Below are 24,947 nucleotides of genomic sequence, written 5' to 3' on the forward strand. Positions count from 1 at the left end.
ACAGGAGAGGAGGGAGACAGGAGAGGAGAGGAGAGGAGACAGGAGAGGGGGGAGACAGGAGAGGAGGGAGACAGGAGAGGGGGGAGACAGGAGAGGAGGGAGACAGGAGAGGAGGGAGACAGGAGAGGGGGGAGACAGGAGAGGAGGGAGACAGGAGAGGGGGGAGACAGGAGAGGGGGAGACAGGAGAGGGGGGACAGGAGAGGGGGAGACAGGAGAGGAGGGAGACAGGAGAGGAGGGAGACAGGAGAGGAGGGAGACAGGAGAGGGGGGAGACACGAGAGGAGGGAGACAGGAGAGGAGGGAGAGGGGGGAGACAGGAGAGGCTGATTCAGGAGCACAGACACACTCACAACTATAAATTAACCAAAAACAAATAAATAAACAAGTTTCAATGTTTTTTCATATTGGTTATGGGATGTTATTGGTTATGGGATGTTATTGGTTATGGGATGTTATTGGTTATGGGATGTTATTGGTTATGGGATGTTATTGGTTATGGGATGTTATTGGTTATGGGATGTTATTGGTTATGGGATGTTATTGGTTATGGGATGTTATTGGTTATGGGCATGATCTTATGATTTTATGATTATTTTAAATGTATACATTTCTGTTTCATATGGGTGTAGTCTCTTTATTTCCCCCTCAAAATGCACCAGATTGATGCATTTAAGTCCAACATTTAAAAAAAAATCTTACCGGGACCCCCCTAGAGGATTTGAGGTCCTCCCCCACTTAAAATCACATGGATAGGTTCCTAGGTTTTTGTGGGTAGTAGATTTAAACTATAAGGCTATCATTATGGGCCCTGCCTGTACCTGTTCGCTCTGCCAGCACGTGAAGGGTCTGCTAACAAGCGACCAACAGAAAGGTTAATGTTAAAGTGTTGTCACCTCAACCCTCCTGAAATGTAAATCCTAAACATATGTCTCTGTTAAAAACATACAAGACTACAAATACAATTTAACAGAGTATAAGACTATGTTTTAAATGATTATATGATCATTTGCAGAGGTGGGAAGTATTGGAGTACAAATACTTTGTTACTGTACATTTGTCTGGTATCAGTACTTTACTCCATTACTTATTTTTCTGAGGACTTTGACTTCTCACATTTTGAACTCAAATACCTGTACTTTCTACTTCTTACATGTTGAACACGAATACCTGTACTTTCTACTTCTTATATGTTGAACTCAAATACCTGTACTTTCTACTTCTTATATGTTGAACTCAAATACCTGTACTTTCTACTTCTTACATGTTGAACACGAATACCTGTACTTTCTACTTCTTACATGTTGAACCCAAATACCTGTACTTTCTACTTCTTACATGTTGAACACAAATACCTGTACTTTCTACTTCTTACATGTTGAACCCAAATACCTGTACTTTCTACTTCTTACATGTTGAACTCAAATACCTGTACTTTCTACTTCTTACATGTTGAACCCAAATACCTGTACTTTCTACTTCTTACATGTTGAACACAAATACCTGTACTTTCTACTTCTTACATGTTGAACTCAAATACCTGTACTTTCTACTTCTTACATGTTAAACACAAATACCTGTACTTTCTACTTCTTACATGTTGAACTCAAATACCTGTACTTTCTACTTCTTACATGTTGAACCCAAATACCTGTACTTTCTACTTCTTACATGTTAAACACAAATACCTGTACTTTCTACTTCTTACATGTTGAACTCAAATACCTGTACTTTCTACTTCTTACATGTTGAACCCAAATACCTGTACTTTCTACTTCTTACATGTTAAACTCAAATACCTGTACTTTCTACTTCTTACATGTTGAACTCAAATACCTGTACTTTCTACTTCTCTCATTTTCCAAACAGCTGGTTCCTTTAGTCTGAATGTGTGTTTGATGCGTGATCATTATTATTTAGAGTCATTGCGTGCCTATTGATTTGAACACGATCCGTGTATCCATCATTTCCTGGTCTTCTCTAAAGAAGAGGGACCAATGGAAACGTTGTCATGTTGCCGTTGTTCAGCATGGAAACATTCATTAGCTAACAATGACATTATTGTTCTATTAATATAAAGGGAGGTCAGGTACTCTTTAAAGCAGCTGCTAGGTATGGGTACTTTTTTACTGAAGTACATTTCAAAGTTCTTTACTTTTACTTGAGTAAAGAAGTTTAGTCAGTACTTCTACTTTCACCAGAGTATTTTTAAACACGAGTATCTTTACTTCTACTTGAGTGAAGGATGTGTACTTTTGCCATTTGATAAGTTTCCCTCCCGCTCCCATCAAACTCCCCCATGTGCCATCAGAGCGAAGCCTCTTAACCAGAGAGACATCACTGACAGTGAAGTGATGGAGGGGTGAGGGGCGCTCTCTGAAGGACGTCTGGTGACAAAGAGCGACGGCCGCCTCCTCTCCCCTGACAGCCATCCTGCTTCGGGAGGGGAGGAAGACTTCCAGGAAACGGGGAGAGAAGTGACCGAGAGATCTCAAACCCAATGACACCTGCCGGGTGAGGAAGAGTTTGTGAGAAGAAGGAAGAAGGAGAAGGAGAAAGAAAAAGACTGAAAGAAGATTGAAAACAAATGCGGAAGAAGAAGGAAGACAGAAGAAGAGGCAACATTTCAGAAAAAAAGGTGGAAGAAGACAAAGAGGAAGAAACGCATCGTAAATACTTAGATCGATATCGGACGATACTCACTCTCTGCCGATCGATCGGTGCTCTCTAAAAATGCCGATCGCGAGAGCCGATCACATGACGTCAAATTATGACACTTTTCTCTGTGTGCGGCAAAACAAGCTGACAAAATGGCTTCACCGGTCTGGCAGTATTTTAAGGTGTCCGAAAATAACAATAAAATAGCGGAATCCAACGTGTGTGAAGCAGAAATCCTGCAGCTCCGCCCGCCGGACCGGTGAGCGGAGCAACACACACACTAAGAGTTAGACCTTACACACTTAGCTATTTCATCTACCTCTGGAACAAGCTAAACTAGTTATACATATATTTATTCTTCACTGTCGGGTCACTCATTACTGGATCAGTGAGCTGCATGAGATACTGACAGGCTGTCAGGAGAGAGAGAGAGAGAGGGAGAGAGAGAGAGAGAGGGAGAGAGGGAGAGAAGAAAAGAGAGCGCTTCCGCTCATGTCTCCCGTGTTATTCTCCAAAGTGAATGTAAACTTGAATAATGTACATCATTTGAATGTAATAATTATGTTGTTTGTGGAAGCGCCAGTGAATGAGCATTAACTGAGTTTTAAACATCACTTTAAATCAGTGTTTCTCATACTTTTTCATACCAAGGACTTAACCAATAAAAAAACACTCGTGGACCACCTAACTCCACAAATATAAAAAAACACATCGTTTTTCTAGAACAGATTACAAATCGCCTGAAAATGGTACAAACAAGTGGCAACATGTGTGATGAAGGTGTTGCGCTGGGCTATATCATGCAATCAAAAGTTAAACTTAACCTCGCTCCATTGCGGAGATATTCCCGCGAGAGTGCGGAAAACTGAAATGTATTTATTTCAAATGTGACATTTTACCAATATACTCACGGACCACTAGGGGGCACTCACGGACCACCAGTGGTCCGCGGACCACACTTTGAGAAGCACTGCTTTAAATGGAAGATCCCCATAGGCCCCGCCCACTCGATCGGTATTGGCCGATACTGATTCCGGCGATCGGAGCATCCCTAGTAAATACTAAAGTGGACAGAAAGTGGGAGAAGAAACAAGGAAAAATACTAAATGTGGAAAACCAAATACAGTTAAAGAAAAGAAAACTGAAGAAGTAAAGATGGGAAAAGACAGAATGTGGAAAAAGCTGTGTAAGAAAAATACGAAAGACATTGGAAGAAGACGGAAGGAGAAATCTTTCAGTCTGAATGAAAAAAGATTGAGAAAATAAGAAGTGGAATAAAGAAGATACAAAAGCAGAAGGAAACATTAAGAAGAGGACGAACTGAAGCGGACTAACTGAAGAGGACTAACTGAAGAGGACTAACTGAAGAGGACTAACTGAAGAGGACTAACTGAAGAGGACTAACTGAAGAGGACTAACTGAAGAGGACTAACTGAAGAGGACTAACTGAAGAGGACTAACTGAAGAGGACTAACCGAAGAGGACTAACCGAAGCGGACTAACCGAAGAGGACCAACCGAAGCGGACCAACCGAAGCGGACCAACCGAAGCGGACCAACCGAAGAGGACCAACCGAAGAGGACCAACCGAAGAGGACCAACCGAAGAGGACCAACCGAAGAGGAATAACTGAAGAGGACGGTTACAGACAAATATAAAAGACAGAAAACAGAAGAAGAAAAAAAACGGAACAATAAAAGGACAAAAAAGACAGGAAGAGAGGATGGAAACATGTCTTGTTCAAATTCTCATTGGAGGAAACTCACAGATCTAGACCTATCAGAGGCTCTGCTGAAACCATAGCTGAAACCGTCCTGATCACTTCTGTCACTTCTAACGGATCCTGAAGATCCACATGATGCATCACTTTTTAAACTATGTGTGAAGAAATACTAAAGAAGACGGAAAGGGGAAAAAGACGAGAACGATAAAAGACAAAATGTGGAAGAAGATGGAAAGACAAGGACGGAAGTAGACAGAAGAAGACCAACAACAGTTAAAGTATCAAGACGGAAGTTCAATCAAGAGAGACTGTCTTAATGTAAGAATACATATTTATTGCAGAGATACACAAATTAATGTAATGTAAGAGTTTTGGCGATTATGCCCCGTTGTGCGGAAGTATCATTCGGGAGGGGAGAAAAGATCCAATGAAACCCCCCGGGGTCTTGACCCTGGTGGTGGTGAATGGATGGTTGGGGTCGGTCTGAAGGGGAGGGGCTTAGCTTGACCCTGGTGGTGGTGAATGGATGGTCGGGGTCGGTCGGAGGGGAGGGGCTTAGCTTCACCCTGGTGGTGGTGAATGGATGGTTGGGGTCGGTCTGAAGGGGAGGGGCTTAGCTTGACCCTGATGGTGGTGAATGGATAGTTGGGGTCGGTCTGTAGGGGAGGGGCTTAGCTTGACCCTGGTGGTGGTGAATGGGTAGTTGGGTTCGGTCTGAAGGGGAGGGGCTTAGCTTGACCCTGGATTCAGAGGGACAGGAGGTGAAAGGGGGGGGAGGAGGGTTGCATCGAGTCACCTGAAATGACAGCTGACAGAGAAGAGAGCAGATTTAAAAGGGTTAGCGGAGCGCTATGATAGGCTTGTGAGAATAGAGCGAAGTTATTGGTTAAGCTGGGGAGTGACGCCCCGATCACTTATTGAGAGGAGAGAGAGTAGTAACATGGAAATAGTAAATGAATGAGTAAAGACGGTCTTTCTGGTTGAACTTACGCTGAGCTTCATAAGAAAAGACGAGTGTGGAAAGGAAATGAAGAAGGATGAAAGAAGATGAAAAACGGTATAAGACAAAGACGATGGAAGAAGGAAAACTCGGAAGAAGAAGATGATAGACGTAAAGAGAAAAGAGACAGAACTAAAAAAAGATGGAAAACCAAAGAAGTAGGAAAAGTGGAGGAAGAGGAAAAACAGAACAACAAAAAGAGGACAAACTGAAGAGGACGGCAGAAGAAAAATACAGAACATTTAAAAAGAACATAGAAGACAGACGAAGGAGGGATGGGAGAATGTCTTGTTGTAATTCTCATTGGAGGAAACTCAAAGATCTAGACCCGTCACTTCTAACATATTTAGAGGAGCACCTGAAGATCCACATGACGCCTCAGTGGTGCAGATAATTGTTTTGATGAAACTCACCTCACCTCAGGAGCTCTTTGGAGTCGTGTTGGACAGTTTGACTGACAGGTTTTGATTCCGACGCTCAAATTTGGACGGATGATTAATTCGCTGGGATGATTATGAGGTGGCAGCGGCACAAACGGTGTAATTATAACACCAGGACGAGAATCAGAGAGACTAAAAGTGAAGAGGGAAATGACAGAGAGCGCCGGGGGGTTGTGGAGATGTGGAGGAATTAAAATAAGAGAAATTACTGATGTGAACGTGTCCTCTACAAAGTGCTGCAGGGTAATGTATTTTTGGAGTTAGCATCTCCCTGGATCCCTCCACAAAAAGCCAATGGAAGGCGGATTTTGGATCATAGCAGAAAATAAGTCTTTTATGATAGTTATACACTTGTTCAGCACGATAATCTCCACATATTAACACCACTTTATGAAGTAAGAAGCCAACGATAGACTATAAAGGAACTACAGCACGGTCACATGACTTCACGTCACCACCGCTAATCTAAAGGAGGCTAATGTTGGGCTATAAAGGAACTACAGCACGGTCACATGACTTCACGTCACCACCGCTAAGCTAAAGGAGGCTAATGTTGGGCTATAAAGGAACTACAGCATGGTCACATGACTTCACGTCACCACCGCTAAGCTAAAGGCGGCTAATGTTGGCCTATAAAGGAACTACAGCACGGTCACATGACTTCACGTCACCACCGCTAAGCTAAAGGAGGCTAATGTTGGCCTATAAAGGAACTACAGCACGGTCACATGACTTCACGTCACCACCGCTAAGCTAAAGGTGGCTAATGTTGGGCTATAAAGGAACTACAGCACGGTCACATGACTTCACGTCACCACCGCTAAGCTAAAGGAGGCTAATGTTAGGCTGTAAAGGAACTACAGCACGGTCACATGACTTCACGTCACCACCGCTAAGCTAAAGGTGGCTAATGTTAGGCTATAAAGGAACTACAGCACGGTCACATGACTTCACGTCACCACCGCTAAGCTAAAGGCGGCTAATGTTGGGCTATAAAGGAACTACAGCACGGTCACATGACTTCACGTCACCACCGCTAATCTAAAGGAGGCTAATGTTGGGCTATAAAGGAACTACAGCACGGTCACATGACTTCACGTCACCACCGCTAAGCTAAAGGAGGCTAATGTTGGGCTATAAAGGAACTACAGCACGGTCACATGACTTCACGTCACCACCGCTAAGCTAAAGGAGGCTAATGTTAGGCTGTAAAGGAACTACAGCACGGTCACATGACTTCACGTCACCACCGCTAAGCTAAAGGTGGCTAATGTTAGGCTATAAAGGAACTACAGCACGGTCACATGACTTCACGTCACCACCGCTAAGCTAAAGGCGGCTAATGTTGGGCTATAAAGGAACTACAGCACGGTCACATGACTTCACGTCACCACCGCTAAGCTAAAGGAGGCTAATGTTAGGCTATAAAGGAACTACAGCACGGTCACATGACTTCACGTCACCACCGCTAAGCTAAAGGCGGCTAATGTTGGGCTATAAAGGAACTACAGCACGGTCACATGACTTCACATCACCACCGCTAAGCTAAAGGAGGCTAATGTTAGGCTATAAAGGAACTACAGCACGGTCACATGACTTCACGTCACCACCGCTAAGCTAAAGGCGGCTAATGTTGGGCTATAAAGGAACTACAGCACGGTCACATGACTTCACGTCACCACCGCTAAGCTAAAGGAGGCTAATATTGGGTTATAAAGGAACTACAGCACGGTCACATGACTTCACGTCACCACCGCTAAGCTAAAGGCGGCTAATGTTGGCCTATAAAGGAACTACAGCACGGTCACATGACTTCACGTCACCACCGCTAAGCTAAAGGAGGCTAATGTTGGGCTATAAAGGAACTACAGCACGGTCACATGACTTCACGTCACCACCGCTAAGCTAAAGGAGGCTAATATTGGGTTATAAAGGAACTACAGCACGGTCACATGACTTCACGTCACCACCGCTAAGCTAAAGGCGGCTAATGTTGGCCTATAAAGGAACTACAGCACGGTCACATGACTTCACGTCACCACCGCTAAGCTAAAGGAGGCTAATGTTGGCCTATAAAGGAACTACAGCACGGTCACATGACTTCACGTCACCACCGCTAAGCTAAAGGTGGCTAATGTTGGGCTATAAAGGAACTACAGCACGGTCACATGACTTCACGTCACCACCGCTAAGCTAAAGGAGGCTAATATTGGGCTATAAAGGAACTACAGCACGGTCACATGACTTCACGTCACCACCGCTAAGCTAAAGGTGGCTAATGTTGGGCGTGAAGGCGTTTAGTCGTCTCATTTAGACACTTGTTAGCAGTTTTTAAATCCACCAGTTGGGTATTTACTCACATATTTTGTGTCATAGAATAAAACGTTAACATCTCTTCAGCTTGTGTTAACCACAGACCTTATTTCAGACTAACAACTCAACAAGTTACACATTCAGAAAAACAATGACTTCCAGACAAAGGAACAGGAAGTAAACACTTTCTAACTTTCTGGGTTTTAGGACTTATTCCTGCACTGCACTATATGGCAAGAAGATAGACAGTTTGGATGTTTGGGGGAAGGCACAGACAGGTAATTGCTTGGAGGTAGATAAAGTGTAGATAAAGAGTAGATATGTGATGCAGAGATAGTGTGTCTGGCTGGGAAAGGCAGATACCAACTGAGCAAAGGAAGGACAGACGTCTGCCTTTGGAGTAGCCGATGGGGGGTGAACCGGCCGTTAGAAAACCACAGGGAGGAATAGATAACCTCAGCTAGACTTCTGCTTTAAAACCACCTGTCTGACCTTGGTGGATTCCCTTCTGCAAACATGGAGAAAAACTCTGAGAACAGCGTATATAACGTGGCTGTTTGGGTTCTAAAAGTGCCATGTTTTCACATGCTTCAATATTCCCCAAATCAACAATCTCCTTGTTTTCCTGGACTGAAGGGTACGCCATTGATAGAATATAGATAGATAGATATATTATTTAATGATCGCTATTTGGGAAATGTTTTTGTTACAAAAGCAAAATTGTGATGACTGTTTGTAGAGATCAGCAGTCCAATGGTTGTATGCACTAAAGCACCAATGATTTACATTTTCAAAATATTCCTTATTAGATTGGCTCCATGGTATCAAGTGTTATATTACCAACATGTTTTATTTTGGGATGTACTACAGGAAGGCCGTATTGTCAAATTTTAAATTGTTTCTTAACACATTTAAAGAGTTGGTTGTATTGGAAAGTCAAGGAAAAAGAGCTAGATGGCACTAGGGTTCAACAACAGCTTGAGTTTCTCATAGTTGTTGAGGTGTACCTGAATGCACCATGAAATCCCTGTTGGCAAATACCAAAAGATGGAGATGTAGATTTCAATTTGAAATAGTACAACGACAACTCCCCGAATATTTACTGAAAGTAGGTGTGATAAGACGGCAGATTCTGGTGAACTTACCGAACTATTTTCCGAGTCTTCTTTCTGTTTTGCCTCCAAATATCGTTTTTCTGATGTGTTCTTAGTTTACATAACTAACGGGGAGGACAAAAATAGGATTTAATGATTTATGTGAAGCAGGAGATTTTCTCTTGACAGTTCTTTGGTTTTCCTAACATCCTAAACTTCAGCAGTGTTTCCATAGCTTTACTAGTGGCATGCTAACACACAGCTAGTTAGCAGCAACAACATATCCAAGGAACAGGAAGGCTGTGAGTGATAAATCTACAAGTTGTAGTCCTCCCAACTCTCTGGGAGAAAAGCCTAAGCAAAAATCACTTCCATGGGAATTTGTTAACGTCTTGATTGGATTTTTTGATTATAGACGAACTTTAGACATGTAGGATTGACTAAAAAAAGAGTCAAACGTTTCAAAAAGTCCGTATTATGGATCTCCTAAAGCTGGATCCCACTCTTCCCATGGTGCAACCAGTCTAATCTTTTAGTAACACCTTCCCTCCCTGATAAATCCCAACATATTTGAACCTCTGTACCCATACATTTTCAGTCTCCATGTCCCTGAATAATTGACCAGAAGCCATTATCAGGGGGTTATTTCCTCTGCCTGTTAATGCACATGACTCTTATCAATAGTACCTGCAGAAAAACAACACATAATTGCTTTTTCTGGGTCTCTGGTGTTGACATTTCTATAATTCGTGTAGTATTTGTTTGTCAGGATGTTCTGGGAGTTGGTCTCAGACTCTCCTACAGTATCGTTTAAAACTCTGAAAAACCCATAAAATTGGAAAACGAGTCATCCGCTGACAGCCTCAGCGCTGCTCTATAGATGCACGGTGCTTTGGGAATATAAACACAAATAGAAAATGCTTTCTTATCCGCTCCCGGGTTTCAAATTGTAGCTTTGGCCTGAGTCGCAAAGTAATCCAGTTAATTGCGTTTGGGAACTACTTTTCCACCCGAGATGTCCCCAGAATTGTTATTTTTGTTAATTCAGCGTCCTCCTAACATAATTTAGCTTCCTGCTCCCTGGGGACTCCATACGTGATTCATCCTGCAGTAATTCAATATAAAAGGCTGTGGGAGTTATCAATGCATCGATTGGACGGTTGGTCCTGTGCATTGCAGCAAATCTCAGTATTGGCATCGGATGAGTCACGTACCGTTTAGCATCTTCTTACCATTGTATACTCGTCGCGGTCTCTGAAGTTAAAGACCTCGTTATGTGCAAATCAGCGTCATGGGGCTGTGATTAAAAGCAGGAATAGACTAGAGGTGTGACCTGGAGAGAAGAAAGTTTTGATTACAGAGTTAGAAGTTGCTCAATGATAGCAACAAGCTATAGGCAGTGAATTTCAAAGCTAACTGCTAACCATGATTTATAATGTGAAAAAGCCCTTTTATTGCAAAATACTTTGAGATCAATAGACACTGTAGGGCTTCTCTCCAAATCCCTCCAATCAATTATAAATCTGTGAGGCAATGGGTCAATATTAAGGTATTAAAAGTGTTGGATTTGACAAATTACGTTTGAGCAGGCTTTTGTTGCATACCGGCTAAAATGTGGATTGCCAAATGCTATCTTGGGACGTATCTGATAAGTTCAACTATAAGTACTTATATTTTGACTGATAATCAGCTAGTTTGAACATTTGAAGGAACCTTTTCTCCCATACGGTGTTTGTTTAGCATGGCTACGCATCAGGGTCGACTTAAAACGACTACACTCTTGTGTCCCCGGTGCGTCAGGGAACTCATGAAGCGTCAGAAAATAAAACCCTCTCTCTTTTCCTCCGTACCCACATCTCTAAAAACGGGGGAACAACGGAGCTGATCCAGATTTGCGTCCGATATGACGTAATATCTAGGGATGCACGATAATTATCGACCCGATAATTATCGGTCCGATATTAGGAATTATGACGTCATCCCGATAAACCCGATACCAGTATTAATAGCCCCGATAATATACAATATATTTTTTGGGTTAAAAAAAAAGAAAAAAATACTGCGGTGTGGGTGGATTGGGATGAGGGGCGCTTGTTTTTCATTCGCTCCTCCCGTTTTGCCTGTACTGTGGTATTAGTGGTTTAGGAAGAGGGGAGTTCTTCACAAATCCAGCGCTCCCTAACTCGTGAAGCCAGGACAGTAAACAAACATGTCGTCGGTGGTATGGGCGTTGGAGCTATGTGCAACTCAAGGCATATGCTCGAACCGGAGCTGCCTGGACGCTGCAATCATGTTGCGCACTATCCGTGCTGAGTGTGCTGACTTTTCGTACAATGTCCCACTGTCTGGCTTCCTGCATAAAGTCAAGTGCTCGGCGCAGTTGTGGCGAAATGTCGCTCCTCTGTTTTCATTTAAACAGCTCCGTATATCCGTTAGCGCAGCTAGCTAGCACCAGATGCTAACAACAACAATGCACGTAAGGTCTCTCTCTCGCTCGCTCGGGCCACACATACACACACCCTCCCGGTCCTCCAGATGGCCAGTCGGTGCCTGCTGGTGAGCGTGGAAGTGTGGTCTGCCACAAGCGGGCGACAGGACTGTCAGCATCAGCTTGTAGATCAGGGGTGCCCAACCTTTTTTGAACCGAGAGCTACTTTTAAAGTTGCCAGTCTGCCGAGATCTACCAGTCCAAATAGAGAGGCGTAGCCATTACTGACAGCCTACTACCAGGTATAAATACACACTTCTACTTGAATAAAACTGACCTTTGTACGATTAATACTTCATAAAATACTGCAGATCCTTTATCTTACCTCTTTCTAATCTACACACACATACAAGTATTCAACTGAAGTTACACAACAGTGTTGTTGATACAGAGTTGGTGTTTATTCACACGTCACTACAGTGGGTAATGTTTTCAAGAAGCATTGAACAGTGCTGCCACATATGACTCAGGAACAAAGAAAATACTCTGAACCCTTTCTTTGCCATTATATACAAATAGTGTTGCTACAAAAGTATAAATGAGGCTTACTAATAAGACAACTCAGATCTGAAGCTACTCAGGAATCTGCTGCCAAAGTGCAATAAAAAAGACAAAATTAATAGAATCAAACCCTTTTTTTGTTGCATTTTAGTCGAGTATAAAAAGAAATGCCTTTTAAAATAGGATGCAAGCAACACTAGTTTCTTAACCTGAATTGATAATAGACTATAATCAATTTAAGTTTGCATTCTTATACCATTTTGTACAATAATTATAATGAATAAGTTCAAACAAACTAAAACTTACAGCAGATTAATAATGGTATCTAACTTGAGTTTTTATTATATCAAAAACCTGTTGAAATGCTACTGTTATTTTTACTGTCCCCCAAAAGCGCGTCGGCACGATAAGATGCTCTGGTATCAGCCTTGCTCTTGTTGTTGGGCCTGGTGGAAATGGACTGCTGTGCATTTAGCTGTCCTTTCAGGCCCCTCCCCTTTTGGAGCGTAGGGCAGAATTAGGAGGGAATTCCGTCTCGTAGCGTAGCGACAGATGGACTTTGAATTGGAATAGAGACAAAAATAATCATCCTCCCACTCGGAGTGAAAATGATATATTTTGGGCTTTTTTGCTTCTGCCATAATTGCGGTCTTGTGTGTGTGCGGACTGTCACTCCTGTTGACACGGACAACGTCAGCGAAATAGTGCCCCCTGCCGACCAGCCACGCCCCAACACATGGGGTCTAGCCGGCCAATCACAAAGCTTTGATGCGTTCAAGTGCATTATTCTGGCACAGGAAGATTATGTTATAGGACATTAACGATAAAACAGAATATTGTTGTTCTATTTTTAGACACATCTCGCGATCGACTGGGAATCTCCCCGCGATCGACCGCGCGATCGACTGGTTGGGCACCCCTGTTGTAGATGGTATTTTAAACTCGATGCGCTCTGAAACTACGGGGCGGCCGAGGAAAAAAAAATACACATGCGTTAATCGCGTTAAAATAATTAGTGGCGTACATTTTTTTTTGTTATCGGTCTTGAGAAGCAGGAAGTTATCGGTATCGGTTTCAAAAAACCAATATCGTGCATCCCTAGTAATATCTGAAATGTGGACCCACGGCCCAATCAGAAACGTTGCTATCAGAAACAATGCCCGACTGTTCTGGACGTAATATGGTCGGTGTTTACATTAGCATCGCTAACACTCAGAGCTAACCTGTACTGGAGAGCATGTGTGTGAAGAAGCAGGAAGTAAAAAGGAACTCACCTTGTGGTATAACCGGCAAGAGAGAAAGCCTTTGAGCTCCAAACTGTTTCAGAGAGAATCCTTGATAATCCATGATATGGCGTTTCATCACGGCAGCATTTAGTTTAGACAGTAGCTGCCGGGTCCCGCATGAGCTCAGACCCCTCCTTTTTAAAGCTTTATCCCCAAATCAGCACTTTAGAAACAGGAAGTGAAATAGAGGGATATGAGGCATGGCTAGAATGATCTGTTTGGTATTTTGAGCAAAACACTTCATAGACATGTTTTTTTATATATATATATCTGAGACCTATGCTATAGAGTGGCGAAGTCACGCCCATCTACTTCCGCCCCATGGGACCTTATTTCGGAAAAATTATGTATTGAAGTCAATGGAGAGAGAAAACTTATCTTTCGATCCCGTTTGAATTGTGCCATGAATTACACACATGATGTTTGTCAATCTTAAAAAATCATTTCCACGTCAAAAAAGTCACAGTTTGTCGTAAAACTGTTGAAATATAAGACTGTGAAAAATACGTAACTAGAAAGACTACACATCCCAGAGTCGCGTAAGTGATGTCATAACTGTTTTCCTCCACTAAGAGATAGCTAAGATCAGCGCCATAGAGATAGAATCGATCTCTATGGAGATAGAATCTATCTCTATGGCGCTGGCTAAGATAAGATAACTTTAACAAAATGCGTGTGTGCTTAGTACCAGGCTGTTATCATACCAGCAATGGGTCTTGCTCGTTCTTTCGCTTCCCGTCTGATGAAAGGACCAGGAGTGGCTGGATCAAGTTAGCTACCTAGCTAGTAGCTAGCACGGTAGTTAGCATTACAGCCTTGTCATTTGTATTAGCCTTAATATGAAGTAACATTAAGTAACTTAACATGTTAAACAGTAAGAGTAGTAGTCATATTTCGTGAACCCTTTGAAGAGTACTGTCACCGGTGTGATCATTCTATAATACACCATTAAGCCCGGGGGAGAAATGCTAACGCTACATTAGCATCTGCGATCTGTTCTACTTCATGCTATCTGCACAAATGGTTGACATTAAACATTAAAAAGACCAGGCAGTTCAGAGAGAATCAAAGGAAGGCAGGCAAGCTTTGCATGACATTCTTCTGGACGTGTTTCATTGTGGTGATAGTGAGGGTAGTCAATCCTTTTGTTGACAGACAGTAGTGACGGCCATCTTGGTGACGTGTGTTGTTCATCGAGTGTTTCACACAAACAAAAGTGTAAACTTCACAGTTTTACGACACATTATTTTTTTTTGACTTGCACAATTATCTTTTAAATTGACAAACATCATGTGTGTAATTCGTGGCGCAATTCAAACGGGATCGAAAGATAATCTTTCTCTCTCCATTGACTTCAATGCATAACTTTTTCGAAATAAGGTCCCATGGAGGTCCACCGGAAGGGGAGGGACTTCGCCTCTCTCTTGCCCAAACATAGCATGATAGGTGACCTTTAATTGTGATACACAGAGGTAGACATTAAGGGTAAAAAGCCACTGGCCCCACCATTGTAACCTCTGGCCCGGAGCATTCGTCCACCAAAAATAAAATTGACTAATAATGAAGAAAATTAACACATTTGTTGCAATAGTAATTTATGCACTAACTACATTACTACTTGTACTACAACATTTGAATCATCAGTTCTTCCTCATTTCCCTCAATTGTTCATATTTGGTTTATTAAAATAATGATATTGTGGTCATTGTTAAAAAATGTCTGCTATTATGAGTATTATTATTTGTATAATGCGCTTTCTGCCTTCCTGTCATTAGGAGTTAGAAATGTAATGGCTATAGATTAGATTAGAACCTTCATTATCCTAAACTGCTGGGACATTTCCCTAAAGCCAATACCTTTATATTGTCTACTCTTCACTTACTTGTCAGCATAGGTCGGCATTGATGTACAGAGCCGACAGAAGACCTTGTTTATATTGGAATCATATTGAGAGGTGCAGCCAGTGACGCGTCCTAAGACCAGGAAGTAAGCTGCTGGTTCCCTCGACAAAAGGCAATGGGATTTCTCCACAGGGTTTTTGAAAATAGCTGGAAATAAGGTCTGTGGAAAACTAACCTGTTTGATAAATGCACGTTTTGTTCAGCCGGATAATCTCCACATGTCTACCCTACTTTTATAATTTAAAGCAATATTTTTAGTGGCCCGAGCGGGCAAGTGGAAAGTACGTTATGCTGGCCCGGGGTGTCTAAATAGTGCTTCCGGGCCATTTATAATGTCGAGCCCTGATACTGCAAAAAACAACATCTTAGAAAACTGCGACAGAAATGTTAAATAAATGACTATTATGCAGTATTCACAGGGCAATTAAAAATGCACCTAAATCGCTCGTTTTACACAAGTTTCCTTCACTTGTGCATTCACTATTGGGGTTGATTACACAAATGATCAGTTGTTCTGCTGTTGATTGTTGTGCATCGAATACAATATGAAATATCCATAAGATATGTCACTTAGTGAAGTGAGGGTTGTGAGTTCACTAATTGATAGAAAAGTGCTATTTGGAAACCAGCGATATATAAACTACTGTTAACCTTTGAGACTTTCACACTCAAACATTTCCCTGAGTTATTTCTGGAGCAGTTTGAATTCCTCCGTGAATATCCCTTCAATGTGTTTCCACTAATCTGCCGACTGAGTTTTAGAAAACGTGCGCAGGATTATTCTCAAAGATTATTCCAGCGTTTATCTTTAAGAAGGAAATGCCTTCTTTTTCAATGACGGGCAACAAAACAGACCAACACTTTATTTTGTGCGTTAACGCTCTTTATTCTCATTGTTTGGGTTTCCAGTGTGAGAGTGCTGATTTCCCCTGACATCACACACACACACACACACACGCACACACACACACACACACACGCACACGCACACGCACACGCACACGCACACGCACACGCACACACACACACACACACACACACTGAGACACACACAGAGATACACACAGAGATACACACACACACACACACTGAGACACACACACACTGAGACACACACACACTGAGACACACACACACAGAGACACACACACACATAGACACACACACACATAGACACACACACACACACACACTGAGACACACACACACACACACACACACAGACACATACTGAGACACACAAACACACGCACACGCACACACACACACTGAGACACACACACTGAGACACACACACTGAGACACACGCACACAGACACACGCACAGACACACACCGGCACACACACAGGCACACAAGCACAGGCACACACAAACACAGACACACAGACACACACAAGCACAGACACACACAGACACACACCGGCACACACACACATACACGCACACACACACGCACACACAGACACACACAGAGACACACAGCAACAGATATACACACGCACAGACACACACACATACATACACACACAGACACACAGGCCCACACACACACAGACACACACAGGCCCACACGCACACAGACACAGATGCACACAGACACACACACACACACACAAGCACAGGCACACACAAGCAGACACACACACACACACACAGGCCTACACACACACAGGCCCACACGCACACAGACGCACACAGACACACACACAGGCCCACACACACACAGGCCCACACGCAGACACACCAGTTGTAAGTATTTCTTGGAGGAAAAACCATGTAGGGCTGAATGATTCCAGCTTTTATTCACATAACACGATAACCCCTTCAAAAGGAGGATAAACTGGAAGCAGTCTGAAAACAGTTATCATGGGACTAGCTACGTCACCATGAATGTCTCACATTTCAGAGCAGATTGCATTCCTGCGTTCCTTAGCTTGAGAATCAAAACCTCTCATAAAATGAAATAAAGATAATTTACTCGGAGGAACCACCCGTAGCTCACACTGTGTTTCTGTCCAAGAGAAAGAAAGAAAGTGGAGTTTTGTCCTTGTTTATCTCCTCGCGGTTTCAGCTTCCCTTCGTTTCATTTCCTTCACTTCTGCAAGCAAGTCTGCATAGGTTACTTTGAGTTATTTACTGTCTTTCCCAGAACGAGATGAGAACATGTTTACTTGTGTCTCTGGAATAAATACAGAGTGAGGATGAGGTGGACCTCGCTTAGCATATAGACTGGGAAACGGGAGAAAAGCTTAAACTAATTAATACTATGTGTCCTTACTTCACCGTATAAAGCAAGTTATCTTAAATCAGGGCATGCTTAGCATAGCGACTGGAGGAAATAGGGTCATGGACAGACATGTCATTGGAGAATATGTCATGTTTAATTGGAAGTTACACCTAAGTGGAGATAATGATAGGAGATAAAACCATGTCAGTCATGTTATTAATCCATCGTGTTAACCTCTTGATTAGCATAGCTTCACATCAGGACACGTTAAGCCTAGTTCAGCAGAGAGATGAATGGAAACGGTGAGCCTAGACCCTGTTAATCAGGTGTACATGTGACGATTAGCCATTTTAGCAAGAGTTACGGTACATCTAACTAGAGCTCAGGGTAAGGGGATACAACAATCTTTAAAATGTCCCCCAGTTGTCTTTGAATCCACTTAGAGCCTACTCCAACACTGGCTTCCTTTTCAGCTGTAAACCATGAATAACCCCTCTCAAACGGACTAGCAGAGTCTCAACCATTTCGGTGCAGAAACTTTAAGGAAGTCTCTGGATTTAGTGTATTCACCCCATTTCAAGTTAGCATAGAGCTAACCAAAGTAAGGCTATACCATGATTATCAGGTGTAAATTACAGTTACAGTACACATACCTAGGGCTCAGGGTAAGGGGATAAAACAATCTTTAAAATGTTCCCGATAAAATGTCCCCCCGTTGTCTTTGAATCCACTTTAGAGTACTTCAACTCTGGCTCTCTTGCTACCTTTTCAGCTGTAAAACCATGAATAAATTGTATTTTTAGCGCCGAAACACCTTGTTTTTCTCGCTGAATTTCAACCATTTGGTGCAGAAACTTTTGGGCATTCTAAAACAGCCTTTTGGATTTACCCCAGTCAGTGGCGGTCCTAGAGTCTGTGGGGGCCCAAGGCAAACATTCACTGGGGGCCCCTCGAACCAGCTTTTCATCACCACGCACAGTAGGGGGTTTCCCGACATGTCGTTGCAGTAAATGAAAGGGTGTTTCATGTTGTCGTTGCTGTGGACCTTCTTAATCTACCTTCTTTGGGGGGCCCCAAGCAGTTGCCTGCAAGGTGCGCCCCTGACCCCAGTTCAAATTAGCATAGAGCAAACCAAAGTTAGACTTTTACCCGACAAGACACTTTCAAACATTATGCAAAAATATCTGATGGACCAACATCAAGGATTTCTATTGGCTGTTGGTCGCTAAGCTTCCTGCTGCCTCCAGTCTTTATGCTAAGCTAGGCTAACCACATCCTCTTTTTATCTTCAAGAAACATTATTGAAATGATTGGGGTATTTGGTCTCTGAACTTGAGTGCACTTTCCTAAACATTCAGACATTTCTCCTGCTTCCAGTGTTTTTGCCAATATGTTTCTTTAAAAAACAAGAAATATTTTGTAAATTATAAAGCATATTTGTTGGTTTGTTTCATAACCTAATGTATTTTTTAAAACAATTGTAATGTTTCTCCTGCTACCGTGGGAGGCGTGTGACGTAGTGTGTTAGTGCGTTGGTGTTCGGATCAGGGGGGCACAGGTTCAAACTAGGGCTGCAACAAACGACTAATTTGATAATCGATTAATCTATCGATTAATGAAACGATTATTCGGACTAATATGCCTTGCACAATTTCTCAAACTATCAACTTTTAGATTTAGCTTGAGGTGTTTTAGGCATGTGGAAACTAACAATGAAGACAATAAAGATGAACACTTGATTCAAAAATACATATATTATTAAATTAACACATTGTGAACAAAACTAACATTGCTTTTTATTTAAATTAAATAAATAATATTTCACATCAAAAGAAACAACAACGTTTTAACAAATCGTATTAAATAATGTGATGACAGAACTGTGAACAGAATAGCTGAAACTTTAACAAAATAAATAACTCAGTTTCCTCTAATCATTCATGTTTGTATAATGTGGTTAACTCTGTGTGTTGCTGCTAGCATACATAATACCTGACGTGGAAACGTTACTCGTGGATGGGGCTGCAGAGCTGCTAGAAAGACAGTGGAACCCGGTGCATTCCTCCGTCTGGATGTGGAGCACTTTTGATAAATGTTTAGACAAATTGCTCGTGTTGCCGCCCTCACATGCTAAACTTTTATTGCACTTTAGGTAACGAGCATCGAGACGGGTAAAGTTGAACCACCTCGGAGCGCGTTCTCTCCGCCATCTCCGCAGTGTGTTGCTGCATGTAGCAGCTGCGTGTGTGAACTGCCCCGCCCCCTCGCACACAGACGGGAGAGAAAGATCGAAAATACATCATAGACGCATTTTTTTGTCTTTTTGCATATTAGAAACTAGTTGGCGACACTAAGACTGCAATATAATCAGGGGTGCACATAACTTGTTTGCCCTGGTTCTCAAAGGAGCACCTGGAGATGTTGCTTGGTGCTCATCCTTAAATGGAAATAAATAAACCGGTCTTTATTTGTCAGACACACGGCACAGAACACACAGAGGTGAACACAGAACACACACACAGAGGTGAACACAGAACACACACACAGAGGCGAACACAAGACAACATTAGCACGACCAGTAATCCTACAAGCTGTCATCACTCCCCTCCTGACTGTTCTCCTCACTGTCTTCCTCTCTGTCAGACATGGTAGCTGATGATGTAGGCCTACTTCTTTCCTCTCTGGTTGAGTCTGCGATTAGCTGCTTGCATCCACAAGTCAACAGCTGGGTTTGGGTCGAAAGTCCAGTTTTAAAGGATATGTTTGGTTACTGTCCTATAGTATACATTGGAATGATTTCAAACCTGTTTATCCCAATAATTATAAAGGAGAGCCTTGGAAATATGTGTTTACATAAATTGTGACCAAACCGTTTGAACTTAGACTAAAGTGAACTATCTAAACACTCAGAGTCCTTTACCTCACTGAGCTGTAGTTATCAGCCTCTCAGTCTGACTGGAGAGGACTCTCCCTCCACATCATTGTAGAAACATCTTCTTCTTCCGTTAGAGCAGCTAGCACCAGATGCTAATAACAACAGCGCCCTCCTTTTCTCCCTCCCTTTCTCCCTCGCTCACTCCCACGCTCACTCGCATTTTGGCTGTGAGCTGCGGGCGCCAGATAAGCCAACATCCCCCATTTTCATCACTTACACTACAGCACCCATCGTACAGGGCAAATGAAACGTGTACCCGGGGTGAAAAGGGTGTTACATTTACTTAATTATGAATATCGTTACATCAAGGCCCGAAAATTAGGATGAGCCCCAACGGTCAAAAATGTTTTTTTCCCTCCCAGAACTACCAGCGCAGCGCCTCCACAGATCTGGCGCCCTAGGCGAAAATCAACGCCAGTGCTACGCGCCGGCCCTGAGTTCATATGCAACTCGCAAATATCTCTCTCTCTCTCTCGCTCTCGCTCTCGCTCTCTCTCTCGCTCTCGCTCTCTCTCTCTTTTCTCTTTTCTCTTTTCTCTTTTCTCTTCTCCCTTCTCTCTCTCTCTCTCAATGTTGGTACGCAAATGCGCCTTTTTTCAAATGACCCGGTGCTCTTTTTTTGGCCGAGGTGCGCACCAGTTATGTGCAGCCCTGGATATAATGCTTATGTAGCAATAATACATGACATATCTTTTTTAAATGTCTCCAGTACCGATAAAAAGACCGATAACGTTGGAGCTTAACGGCGCGTAAAACACATGTGATGACGTCACCAACGAATCGACGACTGAATTAGTTGGCAACTAATTTGGTAATGGATTAAGTCGATTAGTTGTTGCACCCCTAGTTCAAACCCCACTGCAGTCGTTGTGTCCCTGAGACGCTTCACCCAAAGTGCTCCTGTGGGGATTGTCCACAGTATTGAGTACGTAAGTCGCTTTGGATAAAAGCGTCTAACATGTAATGTAATGTAATGCTACCAGTACGATTGCCTTGTCTCCAGTTCAGTGCAGCGATAATAATACTGAAATAGTAAGTTGGAAAGAAAGAAAATATTTCCTGAAATGTCAACTTTTTTTTTTACAAAAAGCAACATCAATTAGTAAAAAGTTCTGTTACTATTTATTTATTTCTCCTGCCTCCAGTCCTCGTACCACATCCTGAATATTTATATATATTAAGTCCGTCTTTATCAGCATGGTTCCGTGTATATCTCCTCTCTCCTAAAATGTCCGTCTGTTTCCTCCTCAGGACGAGTCTCCTTCTTCTCTTCGGGCACGGAGAACCTCCATCGGGTGGAGAAGGTTTCATGGGGAACGAGGTTCGCCATCACGGTGTCCTTCACCTGCGACCCCGCGCACGCCATCGCTGACCCCGCCATGCCCTAAATGTGGGTATTGGGGGTGGGGAGACCCTGCAGAGAGGAGGAAGAGAGACTTTACTCCGGCTCAACGGTCCATATCTGACATTTCCATTTTCAGATATTGACTCGCTGGAGAAAAGCACACAGGCGTTCACCGTTTCCCTTCCTTTGGTTTCATTTTGCACAATTGAGAAACATTTACTATGATTTTTGACAGATTTTCTGACCACCTTGGCATCGTTCTCTCTGTAGAGCTGTTGTTTCTGACTTTCTAACTGATCTTTTGGGTTTTATACATGTTTCTACAGCTGTTTCCATTGTTTCTTGCACCATTAAGAAGGTTAGAATTCAGTTTTACTCCCAACAAACCCTGCAGAGAGGAAGAGAGACTTTTCTCCGGCTGTACGGTCCATATCTGACATTTCCTTCCACTTTCAGATATTGACCTGCTGGAGAAAAGCACACAGGCGTTCACCGTTTCCCTTCCTTTGGTTTCATTTTGCACAATTTCGAAACAATTACTATCATTTTGACAGATTTTGTGATCAGTATAAACGAGGGATTTATCATCTTTTCATCATTCTCTCTGTAAAGGTGTTATTTCTGACTTTCTAACTGATCGATGTTTCGACAGCTGTTTCCATGTGTTTCTTGCACCGTTAAGAAGGTTAGAATTCAGTTTTAGTTTTTGCACGATTATGGATTGATGAGGGATTAATCACTTTTTGCATAATTATTCTCAATATAATTGAAAAATACATAAGAAAATGCTCATGTTGTGATTTCTTAGGAAGAGAATAAGGGTCAAGCGACATTTCTTTTAAGATCCGACCAAAAGTTGATGTGTTTTTTTTTGTTCTGAGAAAAAAGTCAGAATTCTGTGAACAATTTTTTGACTTTTTTTCTCTGAATTCTGCGATTAGAGTCAGAACTGACTTTGTGTCGCGGTTTCAGAATTATGACTTTTATTCCAGAACTTGAAAAAAAGCTCTTTTGGTCACATCTCAATACAAGCTGGAATATCTCTGCATTTCCACCTTTATCAAATACTGTGCTTCCTGCCATTTAAATATTGCACCCGTCCATTTCCCCTTTCTGTTACACTTCTGCCTTTTCTTTTTGAAATGGTTTAATTTCTTGCTGACTTTTGGTTTTTTTTTATCAAATGTTTCTACAGCAGTTTCTTTGGATCCTGAAACTCACGCTCTCTGTGTCTCCTCGGTGTTTGGCGCCTCTCGGTTTAAAAGAGGCTAACGATGGGTTGTGTGTTTTCTCTGTGTGTTTCGGTCGAAGCCTCGAATAAAAGAGATAACTGGTGATTCGGCGATTGAATCATTACTCTCTGACCCAGGAGGTGTTTTCTTCTGAGAAGAACCCGCTGGAGGGATTTCTCTTTTTAGTTTGTTACCGTTTACTTCAAAGTGTTCGGGGAGGGCGCTTTGAAATAAAATACTGACAGTAAAAAATAAACCTTGTCTCTTTGACTCGTTTTTTTTGTACAACAGCTTCTCTGAAAACATCATTAATAACACATTTGAGATGATCTTCACCTCAACACTTTTAAAATAGGTAAAAACATTCAATTAAAAAAGTATGTATTTATTGTATTACTATATTAAGTCTTTGATCACATGGTACGACCTATATACAGTCTATGGGTACGACTGATTCTTCTGCAAATTTCATCTTATTTGAGGTAAAAAAACATTAGTCCGATGCCAAAAGACCAAATACAGTATGATACCAAAAATGTCTATCTATTTGTGTTTAAAGTAGAGACACTACATACTGATATACACCTGAACATCAGCAGGAGAGGACTCTTTAAAGTAGAGACACTACATACTGATATACACCTGAACATCAGCAGGAGAGAACTCTTTAAAGTAGAGACACTACATACTGATATACACCTGAGCATCAGCAGGAGAGGACTCTTTAAAGTAGAGACACTACATACTGATATACACCTGGACATCAGCAGGAGAGGACTCTTTAAAGTAGAGACACTACATACTGATATACACCTGAACATCAGCAGGAGAGGACTCTTTAAAGTAGAGACACTACACACTGATATACACCTGAACATCAGCAGGAGAGGACTCTTTAAAGTAGAGACACTACATACTGATATACACCTGAGCATCAGCAGGAGAGGACTCTTTAAAGTAGAGACACTACATACTGATATACACCTGGACATCAGCAGGAGAGGACTCTTTAAAGTAGAGACACTACATACTGATATACACCTGAACATCAGCAGGAGAGGACTCTTTAAAGTAGAGACACTACATACTGATATACACCTGAACATCAGCAGGAGAGGACTCTTTAAAGTAGAGACACTACATACTGATATACACCTGAACATCAGCAGGAGAGGACTCTTTAAAGTAGAGACACTACATACTGATATACACCTGAACATCAGCAGGAGAGGACTCTTTAAAGTAGAGACACTACATACTGATATACACCTGAACATCAGCAGGAGGGGACTCTTTAAAGTAGAGACACTACATACTGATATAAACCTAAACATCAGCAGGAGAGGACTCTTTAAAGTAGAGACACTACATACTGATATACACCTGAACATCAGCAGGAGAGGACTCTTTAAAGTAGAGACACTACATACTGATATACACCTGAACATCAGCAGGAGGGGACTCTTTAAAGTAGAGACACTACATACTGATATACACCTGAACATCAGCAGGAGAGGACTCTTTAAAGTAGAGACACTACATACTGATATACACCTGAACATCAGCAGGAGAGGACTCTTTAAAGTAGAGACACTACATACTGATATACACCTGAACATCAGCAGGAAAGGACTCTTTAAAGTAGATACACTACATACTGATATACACCTGAACATCAGCAGGAGAGGACTCTTTAAAGTAGATACACTACATACTGATATACACCTGAACATCAGCAGGAGAGGACTCTTTAAAGTAGAGACACTACATACTGATATACACCTGAACATCAGCAGGAGAGGACT

General features: G+C 42.2%; 1 protein-coding gene across 2 annotated transcripts in view; it reads left to right on the forward strand.

The window, feature by feature from the left end:
* Positions 1-23,398, forward strand: part of uts2r2 (urotensin-2 receptor 2) — a gene marked incomplete at its 5' end in the record, with an annotated part of 48,264 nt that extends 24,866 nt beyond the window's left edge. For both annotated transcript variants that reach the window (XM_034234233.1, XM_034234234.1), the window contains 1 exon segment: positions 21,817-23,398. In XM_034234233.1, coding sequence (XP_034090124.1) covers positions 21,817-21,953 — 137 coding nt within the window.
* Between the last annotated feature and the right edge of the window lie 1,549 nt (positions 23,399-24,947).

Source organism: Gymnodraco acuticeps, unplaced genomic scaffold (assembly GCF_902827175.1).
Source record: "Gymnodraco acuticeps unplaced genomic scaffold, fGymAcu1.1, whole genome shotgun sequence".
Taxonomy (NCBI): Eukaryota; Metazoa; Chordata; class Actinopteri; order Perciformes; family Bathydraconidae; genus Gymnodraco; species Gymnodraco acuticeps.